The sequence below is a fragment of the Semicossyphus pulcher genome, unplaced genomic scaffold (assembly GCF_022749685.1).
Source record: "Semicossyphus pulcher isolate SPU_LCO1_2020_fin unplaced genomic scaffold, fSemPul1.0.p SCAF_7, whole genome shotgun sequence".
NCBI classification, from domain to species: Eukaryota; Metazoa; Chordata; class Actinopteri; order Labriformes; family Labridae; genus Semicossyphus; species Semicossyphus pulcher.
The window spans coordinates 11,231,693-11,245,957 of NW_027211748.1; the positions used below are offsets into that span (position 1 = coordinate 11,231,693).

At 38.7% G+C, this 14,265-nt stretch overlaps 1 protein-coding gene across 1 annotated transcript in view; it reads right to left on the bottom strand.

The window, feature by feature from the left end:
* eif2b3 (eukaryotic translation initiation factor 2B, subunit 3 gamma) overlaps nt 1–13,653 on the bottom strand; it is a 34,925-nt gene extending 21,272 nt beyond the window's left edge. The window contains exons 1-3 of the mRNA XM_069685157.1: nt 13,356–13,653; nt 12,532–12,697; nt 9,959–10,116 (exon numbers count right to left, since the gene is read on the bottom strand). Of these exons, the coding sequence (XP_069541258.1) occupies nt 9,959–10,116; nt 12,532–12,679 (306 nt within the window). The 5' untranslated portion in view covers nt 12,680–12,697; nt 13,356–13,653. The remainder of the gene's footprint in view (nt 1–9,958; nt 10,117–12,531; nt 12,698–13,355) is intronic.
* Between the last annotated feature and the right edge of the window lie 612 nt (nt 13,654–14,265).

Below are 14,265 nucleotides of genomic sequence, written 5' to 3' on the forward strand. Positions count from 1 at the left end.
TGTGGTTTTCAAATTCAACCCTGCAAACACAAAAACCCACATGCACACAATAATGCATGAAACAGTTTGTTTATAAAGTGAGGTCTGCTCACTCACGACAGTCATGCCCATAGACTATACATAAATCTTAGTGGAGACAATGCTCCACACAAACACCTGAGGACATGAGAGACTGTTTTATTTGTAATAATCACAACAGAAACTGACTCAGTGAGCAGGATTAGAATATAAATATATAGACAGATGAAAAAAGATAGAGATTACAGAATGAAGGAGCAACTGTTATGGGTCAACATTGCGCTCATCAAGTTTAGCACTGTGTGTATATGAGCCCAAATCTGCTTTAAAATGATTCTAATGTATGACATCTCTCATTGTCACATTGTTTTTGTTTAAGAATGTGTACATTGCTCCTCAGCTGATCCATTGCTGTGATTAAAGTGAGTTAAATTATAAAAGGTTTGAATGTGAGGAGCCTTATCATCCTCTAGCTGCATAAATATGGCTTTATGTAAAGCAACGACACACCTATGAATGCAAACAAATAACTGAAAATTAACAATAGACACAACTTCCTGAACCTCTGAACACTATCCAGATGAATTAAGTACCAGAAAAATAAGGTTACAATCAATGATATATAAGACCAAACCTTAGCAGCCCTTTCTCCTGCAATATTACTGTAGTACAACTGAGGATTATTACCTATGTAGCCTACCTGTTTTTCTTTAATATTTCATGATAACCTAAGATACTAGGTCACAGAATATAATTTTTCTAACCATATAACTTGAATTAAATGTGGTGCAATAAATCCACATCATGCCCCATAGCTTCCCTGTTGATAAAATGCCCAGTGCCTACTGTGAACGGAGCAGATGTCTTAAAACAACAGACACAGGTACAGATACATGAGATAACATGTATTATTGTTAAAATGTTTTGGATTGAAGTCAAGAAAAACACAATTTGTTATCGAGGTCTGTAATTGTTTCAACCTGTAGGAGGAGACCGCAAACGTGTCTTTCTATTTATTGTTTGATTTTTCAGCATGTGAGCGATCATATCTCAGTTGAAACAAATCAAGGACACCGCTAACCTTGCAAAGATATGTTTTTACAAATGCATTTTCTCGATTATTCTCCTGGCAGAAACTGACACCATGTCACATAAATTACTTCTTCCATTTCTCTTTTACTTAGAACGAGCTTGACTTGCTGCCTTTGAGGACCTCTCTATGAGAGGATCCGATAGCAGCTCTGATCTCACATCACAACGAAACAAAGTATCAAAAAAGATCAAAAATATCAATATAAAAAAAATATATATTTGTTAATAAGGACAGAGAAAGAAGATTCTTTTATCAGAGATTATAATTAGACTAAAGCTCAAACTACTTTCAGCATCCTGGCTACGATATAATATGCAATCCTTATAGGCCCTAAACTGTACGTCAATACACAGCCTGTGAATTCCATCTACATATCACTTACTCCACAACAGGGAGCACAAAACCTCCGTCACTCATTTTAACTGGCCTCTGCTGAAGTAACATGTCTGCATGTGTGTATGTGTGTTTACATGTGGGTGCGCCCACATATGTGTGTGTGTGTCTGCGTGTGTGCGGAATCCATCTGTCTGTCCAGTGATGAAGGCTGTCAGCATAAGAACTAATCCACCACCATTAGCACCAGCCGCCCTAATGACGGCGACATCTTTACTCCGTCTCTGACAGGGGGAGGAGGGAAAAGGCAGAGCACAAGAACAGAGGGGGGATAAAATGAGAAAGAAAGCACATGATCAAAGAACAAACATCACTTTTTAAAATGAGGGGGAAAAAAGAAAACATTAAAGGTAAAAACAAAAAGGAAATATGGATGGGACAAGACAGACTGAAGTGAAAATAGATGATGGAAGGTGAAAGTAGACTTAAAGATGTTATCTCGACATTTCAGTTTCGTTCTCTTTGGCGCCTCTAATGGCGATAAACTGTTAATAATTTATTTACAGTTATTTGCAGGAAAATCTTCGAGACTATCACTTCAAGGGCCTGTGTCCACTAACGGCTTTTTTTGTGCCCTCGACCTCACAGCGATTCTCATCGGCCCTTTCTGTTGCTGGGTTTCAAAAGTTGTCTGGCAGCACTTTCGCTTCCCTCTGCAGTGACCGTTAAGTCTGTTTAAAATTGCGCTGCATGATTAATATTTGCTTTCACTGAAGGACTTTTTTCAAAGAAAACATAAAAACAATGTAAAGGAATCGTGTTCTGGTGTTAGCAGCAGGTTCTTCGCCTGGAAATTGTACCCTCGAAAAAACAAAACGATTAGCTTCTGCTTGAAGCTAAATTTGTTGTTGACAAATTTTATATTTGAAGTCCCACCCCCTCTTGATTTTAATTGGTCGGTGAAGAGAAGTGACATTGATGAGAGTGGTGGTGATCCAAAAGTTGAACTATTTTCAACAGAGAGCACAGCGTCAAAAAACAGCTGATGCCGAGGGCAGTTTTGTCTCGAAAACAGGCACTTCCAGTGTGAAAAATGCCGTTAGTGGACACAGGCCCTAACTTCTGCTTGCCATATATCAAAATACAACAAAATACAACTGAACTTAACTAAATTCGCTACATTTACAAAAACTATATAGCGTATGTAAAAAGGATGCATTATGATATTTCAGAAAGCACGACCATCACCTTAATGTTTTAGTCTGATGAACAATGAAGAAAAAAACAAAAGAATCCTCAACAGTCAACTGCAGCACTACACATCTTTAATTCAGAGTTAACCTGTCACACATCAACCTCCATATTCAGCTAAATATAACACTGCCGGTCCATGTTATGTACATTAATGTTTGATTTAAAGCACTTAAAGATCAAGATTTTATTTTGAAAGTCATGAGAACTGCTGAATGTTAAAAAGCTGAGACTGAGCGTGTAGAGGGCTGTATCTGTGGAGTCAAAGGTCATGTAGTTGACCTAGAGGTAACTCCCAACATAACCTGGTCTGGACCTGGCGACAGGAAGCTGCCACGGCAGAGCTGGAGTTGTCTGCAGGAGATCTACTGACACTGAGACTCTGAGACCTTTCAACTCTCTCCTCCCTCCAACACACACACACACAGGCAAGCATGCACACACATACACTCACACACAAAGGGGCAAAAAACCTGCGTCTGCACAAACCCCACACACAGTCACACACACACTCTCAGGCGACAGCAGAGTGGAGTCAGCTGGAGAGACAGAGACACTTTAGCCTTTCAACAGCCAGGATCTCTGGACAGGTCAGGACCACACACACTGATGCTCACAAACACACACACACGGACACACAGTTGTCCCAGAGCTGGCTGACATCAATCCAAAACTACTGCTTACACAATCTTGATCCACTTTACAAAAACATACAAACTTCACTTTGTATTTACTGTGCCTTTCTTGTTTATGAGCTTGAATGATGAAGGCTTTTTTATAGTCATAAAAATAAAGCAAGTTTGTTTTCTCCCCTTTATCGCCAAGGACTATTTAAGTGTGCAAGAACTGTCTGTAACCCTAAATAATGCTCACCATAAGATTAAGTATCTATTGTGAAATATTTTTGGTGTAAACAAGAAACAAAATGACTTCTAAGTACTTATAATCTCACTGTGAATCAACAGAAAGAGTTGTTTTTGCCGCTTTCAGAGGTGTCCTTGTCAATTCTTTCGGTTGTTTGGTCTTTAAAGGCGAGGAACAGTAGCTAACCCTTTTTACACTGCAATTCAGCCACAGCGCTGTAACGAAGCTCTGCCAATATGCTACCTTTGTCATTTTACACTGCACCAAGCATAAAGCCGCCCCTGTGAGTGTTTTTATGCAGCATTCTGGCGTTGCGAAAAGGCAAAAAATGCACAAGGTGTGACCAAACAGCGCGTGCTTCACATATACACACACACGCAGCGCTGTTCCACCCTGCCAGCTCCGCAGTTTACACTGATGGTGTTTCGCCTCTGTTACTACTTCCGATGCCGGCTCAGAGGTGGCGCAACTTCGCCCAACCATTACGCCTTCTGTGCCTTTTACACAGTGGCTGTAAATACAGATGGACGACACGTCTCCATCTGCTCCCATTGTACAAAATTGATGCCAAAATAGCCCCCGCGATAGGCGCTGTCATCTTGCGATGGTGATGTCATTTGGAGCCAGAGCTGCGCAGTAGAGATCTGCGGGTGGAACGGCCGTAGCCACTTCCGCTAACCAAAACGCACACTTAAATAACCAAAAAAACAGCAAGGAAGGAACAGCTTCTTGTGTTGGTCTGAAGCTGACGTTCACAGATATGTAAACTTCAATGACTGTAGTGATTGTTTAGTTACGTCTCCTCTCACCGTTCCTCCTCTACTCTGCTAATCCAGAACAACAGAGCTGTCACTCATCCTTTTTACAGCATCAAATAACTAATTAAAAATAAACTTGTCAGAAAAATGAACACTTGGACATAAATCAGCATGATAAGAACTAACTATAATGACAGAAACCATGTTTGAGAAACATTTATTTGGTGTGTATTTTGATTTTATAGTTTGACTCATGTCCCATCTGTTAACATGGAGGAGGCGGGCTTTATGACCTATACTGCAGCCAGTCAGCAGGGGGCGATAGAGAGGGTTTCACTTCATTTTAGGGAGCCGTCATGTCTTCCATCTTTTTATACAGTCTGTGGTTTTACATTGCAGACGAGCAGCGTAACAGAGACGTAATAAAACCGCCTTGTACTGGCTAGATGCTAACCTATCCCCTATATAAATCCATGGCAAAATAATCACTCGGACTTTACAATTTGAGTTTAGCAAAAAATCTTGTGCTACTATTTCATACGAAAATTCAGACACAAAATAAAAAGAACAATTAAAACTTGAACATCTGACAAACCAAGCCTAAATGGAATTTTGGGAAATTCACATCATAAATTCAGAAAGACGGTTTGTGCAGTTGAAATATATTCTAGGTGATTTCTATTGACATCTACAAGCTCTCATTGGCCACTCTTATTGAGTGCAAAACTGCAAAGAGGAGGAATAACCAAATGAAACGGCCATATATTAGAAAAGATTCTGAACTCGTGAGAAACCTCTAAATTCTCTGTTGGTATGTCGTATTAAAGTGACGTGGATTTCCGGGGTGTATTTATGGACATATCATGTGTTAATTTTTCATGTCCTGAGCTGATGCCAAACAAATCCATTTTAATATCTTAGTATCTGCATTTTAATAATCACCTCCTTTCAAATGTAGAAAGAAAAGTAATTTTGATGATCACTTTGGTCTAATAACAATATGGGCGACTATCAAAATGAACTGTGATCAAAATGTGCTTAATATTACCTTCCTTAGAATATGATATCTAAAATAGTGCCGGGTCACATGAGGGAGAAAAAGGTGGAAAATGTTGGAGGTGGAAAGAAAAGCTTCACCTCATCTCTCACTCTTCTCTCTCGTCACCTTTTGTCCCGAGTCTTACAGGCTGACTAACACATGTAGACAAAAGGTGGAGCTTTGAATCACAAACTCCAACGTACATATATATATTTCTTTTAGCCTGCATGCACTCTTTCATCCAGGTGATGAAGCCTGAGAGATAATAAAGACGTCAGAGCGGCTTTCAGCATACAAAGCGAAGAGTGCATGTTAAGTAGAGCTTTCACTAGTTTGGCTTATTGTGAAAGAGCATATCCCTCCACTTTTGTGTAACTTCACTTGTTTGAAGAGGGAACAAAATAAAGTATGCTGCCTGTAATCTCTCTTTTCAATAATGAAGAGGAATGACCCACTGTGCTCACACAGAGTGAACGCCGGTTCCTGTAACTATTTTGTTTGATAGGTTACACCAAATCCCCTCATGGGAGGGTGTTTGTGTGAGGAGATGAGTGAGTGTGTGTCTATACTGTACTCATGCTTCACTTTGACAGTTTGAGTGATCTCTGCGCTGGGACTTGGCAGGCCTCGGTTACAGTTCTTCACTCATCACCCTCCTGTGGGTGAATGTGTGTAACTCAATGCCTCTAATCTAGCTGGCTGCTCAAAGGATTAGGGACCCGACTATTCTCAATGGGAGCATGCTGGAGCTAGTCCCGTGTAAGTGTGTGTGTCTATGCGTGTGTGTGGCTTTACTACGCATCTATTAAAAAAAACTCTCGAGCAGAGAGGATAAAAGAATCTGCACAGACGCATTCAAATGCCAGAGGAAAAAAACATTAAACTCACTTGTCACAACAAATTCGGCGTTTAAAGTCTCTGATAAATCTGCTTTCAAAAGCAAAGCCGACAGATTTCACTGTGAAGAATGTAATGAGCTTCACTGGCAGGACACTTATGTCTTCAAATGTACGTTTGATGTGGTGTGCTCCTAACAGAGACGGGTCTGGAACATGAAACAGTTTTTGTGGGTTGTTTTGGGAATTTTTAGATGATTTCTTTTAATCAGAATGTGAGTCAAAAACAATCGTTGACCTTGATGCGATTCAGATTCTACAAGTTTTACCTGCAAGCTTTGTATGACAAAATGTTTGAAGACAAAGGGCATGTGTATGAAGACAACTTAAGAAATTGCCTGCAGTTATTTTAAAGGGATAGTTCGGATTTTTTAAGTAGGGTTGTAGGAGGTACTTATCAATAGTAAGTGCACTACATACAGTAGATAACAGCCAGCAGCTGGACTCTTGCTTGCTCTTCACGATGGAGATAAGAGGATGCCTTTATGAACCAGAGAACACAGAGGAGGTACTTTTACAGATGAGACTGGCCGACAGTGAGACAGGGGAAAACTTCTGTGCTTGTTTGGTGAGTTATTTCATTCATGTATTTGTTTAGCGCTAGCTTCCCTGACGGTTGCGTACAGTACTGATCTTTAGTAAGAATCTAGCCGGATTACTCAGCCTTGGTTTTGCATAAAAATGATCGAGGTGGACATGGAGCTGTCTCAGTGTTGTGTGTGTTGGGGTTTACATTCAACTGAGCTAGCCACGGCTATCTAACGCCATTATCACTCAGCAGAAGACACTTTTTGTTTGACCATCGGTGATATCTTAAGTTTGATTTCAGTCTGTGCTACTTGCGGCACTTTCTGACACAAACAGCTGACATACGGCATCATACACTTAACGGCACGCGTAAGACGCAACCACCTCTTGTCCCCACCCTGAATGGCGCTCCATCGTTTCCATAATATTGTATTTTCTTTTATTTGTTGTCTCTTCTACAAACCGCTGACCCAAACAGCTGTTGTGATACCGTGCGCTGCATGTGTAGGTATACAGGGCCGCTGTGCAGAGTGAGACATGAAAGATGGAGAGTCAAACGTCGATGTGAAGCAGTGACAAAAAAACTAAAATACAGCGTACACTTAAACTGAAATGTTTGTTTATATGTAGGACATGTATGAAGGATATATGTAGGATATGTATGAAGTGGCTAAAGCACATGGTACTTGTGACCCCGTCTGCAGCGGTGCTTAGCTTCTGTGTAGGAACTCCCACCGGCTTCTCCTAACAGGGGTCGTGCTGACTGATATCTACTGTACGTAGTACACTTACTATTGATGAGTACCTCATACAACCCCACTTCAAAACATCACAACAATCCCTTTAAAGTAACAATCTCGAACTTTTTCATGTAAATAAATGTCTGTTAAGTCACTATCTATTACTGAATGAGGTAACACAATGGTGATTGAGCCTATGGCCCACTGATGAAAGCCTTTAGCATTTGCAGTATATAGTATTCTTACAGACTGGGTGTCTGTGGCGACATTCGTGGAAAAAATCACAAGCAGCGCCCAGTTAGTGACGCGTTTTCCATCACCCAGCAGTGGTTGGTCTGCCAGAGAGGGTAGGCGGAGCTAAGCGGCTGCTTTTCCGGTCTCTGAAAGCATTGCAAGTAAACAGTAATCTACTATGGCTGAACAAACAAAGAAAAGATCGATGACTACAGATACAACTTCAAAAATTAGTGAAAATCCAAAGAAAAAGAAAAAAAATTTACGCACAGATGAAGGCAAACAGTCTAAGAAAGGAAAGCGAGGAAAATCAAGAGTTAGAACCATGACAAAGGGAGCACCGCCGTAGACGTAAATTGGGAAGTGTGCCCTAGTAATTATTATTGCCAGTGGGTGGCGCTCAAGAGCAGAAATATTGAAATCTTTGATAGCTTAAATATTTGAAATTGTTACTTTTTTTTTATATATATAAAAACACTACTCTCTGCTTTCTTTGCCAGCCTTTCGGTCAGATATAGATTGTGTAAAACAGCCTGTTTCTATTTTTTGGTATCTATAAATTCATTTAGAATCATAGAAGATAATAAAAGTGACTCTTAAGTATATCCATGTTTTCCCGCACCCCTAAAAGATTGTAAAGAAACCACAGATGAGGCAGTAATTATCCTCGTAAGTGCAGATCTCTATAAACTGAACAAACCTAACCCCACCCTTTGCAATCACTGATAATCAAACATTAAACATGAGCGGCGGTTTTGGAAATACATCAACAGTCCTAAATTGCACAAACCCTTATACAAACATGTCTTCATGGTCTCAGGGGGTCAGTCAGAACCATGGCACACACACAGGGACGACATGTACCCCGACATACCCAAACACAAATGTTGCACAGATGTGCAGGATGAGAATAAATGGTGCAGCGGCTAAACTGGCAGCACGGGGAGCTTCAGTCCTAACCATGACCTCATCTGTTTAGACAGAACGGGATGAAGGGAGGGATGGAGGGATCAGTGGGCAGGATACAGAGGGGGTCTGGAAATTGGGGTTGGGGGTCATGGATACCATGGCAGAGCGTGTTAATGTGTGCGCATGTGCATGTTTGTGTGTATTTTAAAATGGTGAAATGAGGCACCGCAGCAGCCTTGACCATTCAGGGGAGGGAGAGGCACGGATCAGTGGTCACCCAGCAGTGACACAACGCCCACCTGAACCTCCCCCTCAGTTTTTATCATCTTCATACTCTCCCTCCAAACTCTCTATGTTGTTTCTTTACAAGAATAATTAAAGAAAACAGCCCTCGCATTACAGAACACTGGCTATTGGTATTTGTAAATGTGTTATGAATGTTGAGCAACACTGCATTCTTTATAAACCACTTTATCTTGCTCTCATTAAGGCTGTAATGAGTCAACAACCATCAAATAACAACACTGGAAAGCTTCAACCTTTCGGAGAACTGGCACTCTTTTCATTAACTCACCACAGTCTGGTTCGTGTTAGAGCGTCGATTCACCACACACAACAGGTAAGGTCAGAGTGACCTGATAAAATAAGTGCACTCCCCAAGTGTTGCAGGTGAGTGGAAGAAAAATAAAGTTCATCCTGAGGCTAGCTTAAAGTGTACCATTGTAACAAAGCTCGCATTAAGGTTCCAAAGTGAATTAATCAGTATGAAACACAACCAGGTAATAAACCTTTAATTCTGATTTGAGGCTGTGGCCTGAAACACATTATTTGGTTCATTAAGTCAAATGAGCAAAGCAACACTTTTAAACTCAGGAGTAAAGGGTTAGAGAAAGCAAGATAAGAAACACTGTCATTATAATAAAAAGAACCAGAGTTATATGCATGTAAATGTATTGAATTTGAATTCAAATGGGCTTTTGTATTATTTATTAGTTAATGATCTGTAAAATAAAAGAGGACTAGTTTGGTTTATGTAATTGCATATCTGCAATGATTTATCCCTGTCCAATCTGGTACATTAACTAATTATAGATTACTTTATTTGTAATTTACTCTTTAAGTTTTATTGTATGACAATGATGCATTTAAATGGAAGCAGTTAGGTAAGATGTATATGTTTTGGGGGCGATTATAAATTGAAAGTAAAGTGAAGATTGATGTTGTTCCCTTGGCGACACCCCAAGCAGTTCATATTTCATCCCACCTCTGGAGTCTACACAGACAGAAACACTCACCTTGATCTTCTGCTGGATGTGCCTGAGAGCGTCTGCGGTGCCCATGTCTCCGTCTTCCTGGATACAAACCACGTCCAGTTTCATCTTCACGTCCAACTTCATTTTAGGGTCTGTGCTCATCATCTTGTGGACCTCTTTAGTGGTGATCACAATCACCTCTGAAAACACCAGTCACAGTAAATAAGAATTAGACATTTATATGGTAGACAGCAGCAAAAGTGTCAATATAACTCAAAGCTGCATTGCTTTTAGTTTCTTTTAAGGGAACATGATCCCTTTATGGCAAATAAGATACAAGCATTACCTCTCAACTGAAATCTACAGGAGCAATAAAACACATAATTTATCCAACTAAAGTCTTATGTACTTGTTAAAATAACTGTCCTTTTCCATAATCCTTTCATAAATAAGAAAGAACCTGAAACCTAAAACGTGTATTTTTGCTCACACAGAGCTGATAACAATTTCTGTAAAGAAAAAACACAGCCTAAAAAAAAAAAAGGCGTCTCCGACTATGATACATCCTTAAACTGAATTCAGCCTTAGAGCAATGCACCACTTTTTATAAAGTTGCTAATAACATTACAGGACTATTTTATGAATCTCGAACATTGCAGAGTCCGTCTGCTTTAATTAGCCATGTCGTATAAAATGTTTCTTTCTACCGGGCATTTGTTCACTCTAGCTGTGTCAGCCTAGTAAAAGTGAATTGCAGGGCTTTGGCTAGCTGGCTGCACACAGTAAACTGCTGGCCACACAGGATGATTATGTATAGAAAGTTAGTTTTATTTAGGCGAGTGAGGACCAACAGGCTTTTATAACAAAAAGCCCTGTTTACTGGCAAGAACAGCACACTGCAACAAATCCCTTTATAAGCCCAGAGTTTCTGGAACTACTGCAAGCTGCAGCACGAGAGGCAAAAAACCGAGACTGTAAATCCAGACAGGAAATGCACACCTGACAATGGCTGATGATGTGATGACAAGCTGGGGAAAATAGGAGTGGAATGAACAGCACAGTTTTAAACACAGACATTTCGGACTTAACCTTCAATCTGCAGAGAATTTGAAGGCTGTATTTCAGTATATCATCAAGAGGACAAGCACATGAGGAAATATGACATTCCTCTAACGATAAATCCTTCATTACAGATACGTTACTGTCTGTAAAGCTATAGTTGGTAGTTCCTTGGTTGCTCTCTGACTTTAATAGCCACAATGATGTATCGTGTGTGCACCACAAAACTGTAAGAATGTAACAGATATGAGTTTCTACTTTAATTTTTAAATCAGTAATTCTACCCATACAGTAGTTATGTTTAAAATGAAAACCATTATAGCGCCTGTGTTTGAGTAGGAGATAATCTTTTCCCCCTGAAGGTTCTCTTTCCACATAAATGTTGTCATAATGAAGTTTGCACACTTTTTGTTCCAGGTTTTCCACGTGGGCCACATAAAGTTACACTCGAAGTACTAGCTGTGATTTTACTTCTTTACATTTTATGTGGAAACCAACCAAGAACGCCAGTGCTCCCCTGTAACACTTTCCACCCCTAACACTGACACACAGTATGGAAGGAGGGCTAACAGCTCACATGAGGCCAATATCATCACATCCAATTAATGTGAAGCTCATACAAGGAAATGTAACAGGATCAGACCTGACTGACTTTTATCCTTATAATCATGTTGAAATACTGATCTGCATCCATTACACAATAATGACACACAGTAGACTTTTTCTGTATTTGGAACTGCCTACTAAATACTACTAAATACTGTTTTCATAGTAGTTCATAGTTCATAGTAGTATGCAGTATGAAACAGAAAATACATAAATAGCACTAGTTAACTAGTTGAATGGTAAAAATATATAAAAAAATAAAAAAATAGTACTAGTTAAACACTTAAAATAAATAAATAGCATTAATTTAGAAAATAGCACTAGTTAATAGTTGAATGCTAAAAATATATAAAAAATAAATAAAAACACTAGGTAAACACTTAAAATAAATAAATAAATCGTGCTAGTTAACTAGTTGAATGCTGAAAAATAATAAATAAAAATAAATAAATAGCAATAGTTAAACACTTAAAATAAATAAATAAATAAATACATCATGCTAGTTAACTAGTTGAACGCTGAAAATTTCTAAATTAAAATAAATAAATAGCACTAGTTAAACACTAAAATAAATTAATTTAATTTAATTTAGAAAATAGGACTAGTTAACTAGTTGAACGCTAAAAATAAATAAATAGCATGAGATAACTAGTTGAGCGCTGCAAATAAATAAAAATAATAATAAATAAATAAATAACACTAATTAAACTCTTAAAATAAATAAATAAATCATGCTAGTTAACTAGTTGAACGCAAAAAAAATATAAAACTATATATATATATATATATATATATTAAAAAAAATAAAAATAAAAAATTCAAATAAATAAAAAAAAAATAGTTGAATGCTGAAAATAAACACACACACACACACACACACACACACACACACAAGGCACAGTAATAGGAGTATAAGATGTAGTAAAAGCAGAAGAACTTTGCCATCTTACCTTCAAAGCCCACCCTCTCCAGCAGATTCAGTGGGTACCACATGAGGGGCTTGTTGCCAACAGGCAGCATTGGTTTTGGGGTGCTGTATGTCAGATCAGTCATACGAGAACCCCCTCCAGCCGCCATCAACACAGCCTGGAGCTCCATGATGTCTGCGGGGGAAGGCTAAAAGAGAGAGAGAAAACGGCTGGATTAACAGAGAGCTGCATTTGTATAAAATGAAAACTTACCACAACTCAGATTAATATATGTTAATGTATATACATATAATGCACATGGGTGTATATAGTTAGGTGTTGTATAAAAACAAAAAGAACAAAAGTACCTGATTCACACACCTGTTGACAATGAACTAAATACCTTCCTTTTATTGTAATGGTTTTCCTCTATATTGAATTGAAGACTATCAATCAATAAATACAAATATTGCCAATAAGTGAAACCTCCAATTATGTCATTTAGTTTCTAGATTATGGCTGTACCAATTTTTAACAAGGTGTTGTCATACATTATAAAACAATGTATTAATATAAGTTATATTGTATGTTTTGTATAAATTACAGCATTGAACATGTGAGATGTCCAGATACACACCATGCCTTTATGGCACATAAATCATCGAGCCATTTAGCATTCCTTTCTACATTATGTCAAAATTAGACAGGTAGTGAACACCAACTATGGCTGACAGTTATCTCATACAACAAGCGGTACACCAGCATATGGTCGAGGCATGCTTCCAACGAAAATCGACAACATGGGACTAACAAGGTAACATGGTCTAGCTGAGTCGCTCAAGGGTTGAAAAATAGTTTAAATGTACCTCTCAGTTATCCCTGTTGATCCGCTGCCAATTGAAATGTCAGCAACGGTACACGCATGAACGTTAAGTTGGTTGCTGTCACTGTTGTTAGCACTTTGCTAACGATAAGCACAGAGCAGCAAACGATACCGCTGCTTAAAAGACAGCTCACAAACCGCCGGGCACGTCCTTTGGAAAAGCAAACACCCACTCAGAAAAGCGACGGTTACAGTAGTAAAATTATTTGTTAAATTCTTTAGCGGAGCTTGTGTAAAAGAAGCTAATAACTAGCATCGTATGATGACACCTGGGGGCTTTCTGTGAAATACGTCCGTGTGGGAAACTACTTCCTCCGCACGATGGTTCCTACAGAGACGACAGACAGAAACGATAAGAAAATAAAGGTTAGTGCTTTGTATTTATGCTTTGTACAATATATTAGGCATTAACTTTAATGCCCACAGTAGTTAGTGGAAAAAATATGTAAAATAACAGCTTATACAAATCACAGTTTTATATTGAATGCACTGAAATGTAACTTCTATTTTATAGCCTAAATAATCCTTCCTGCCACAAGTATCTAAAACACCTCCCCTTTAAAAATATATAATACATAAAAAGAAGTAATTGTTAATACTAAAAAAGAAACAAAAACAAACTACTTAATATGCTCACAATTAATGCAATCTAGTATCACATAAAATCTGGAGAATATCGACAACCACCCATCACCATCAAGCCCAACTATTAATGGTCAATAACATCATCACCATAAACCTGATGTTCAGACATATTAGCAATACAATGCAGAGAGATGGACAGCAGACACGTGTGGTGCTGAGGAGGCTCTAGCCTTCATACTCTGTTCTGTTCAGTACAGTTCCCTACAGGACACAATGTGCAATAATGTGACACATTTCATCCTTTAAAA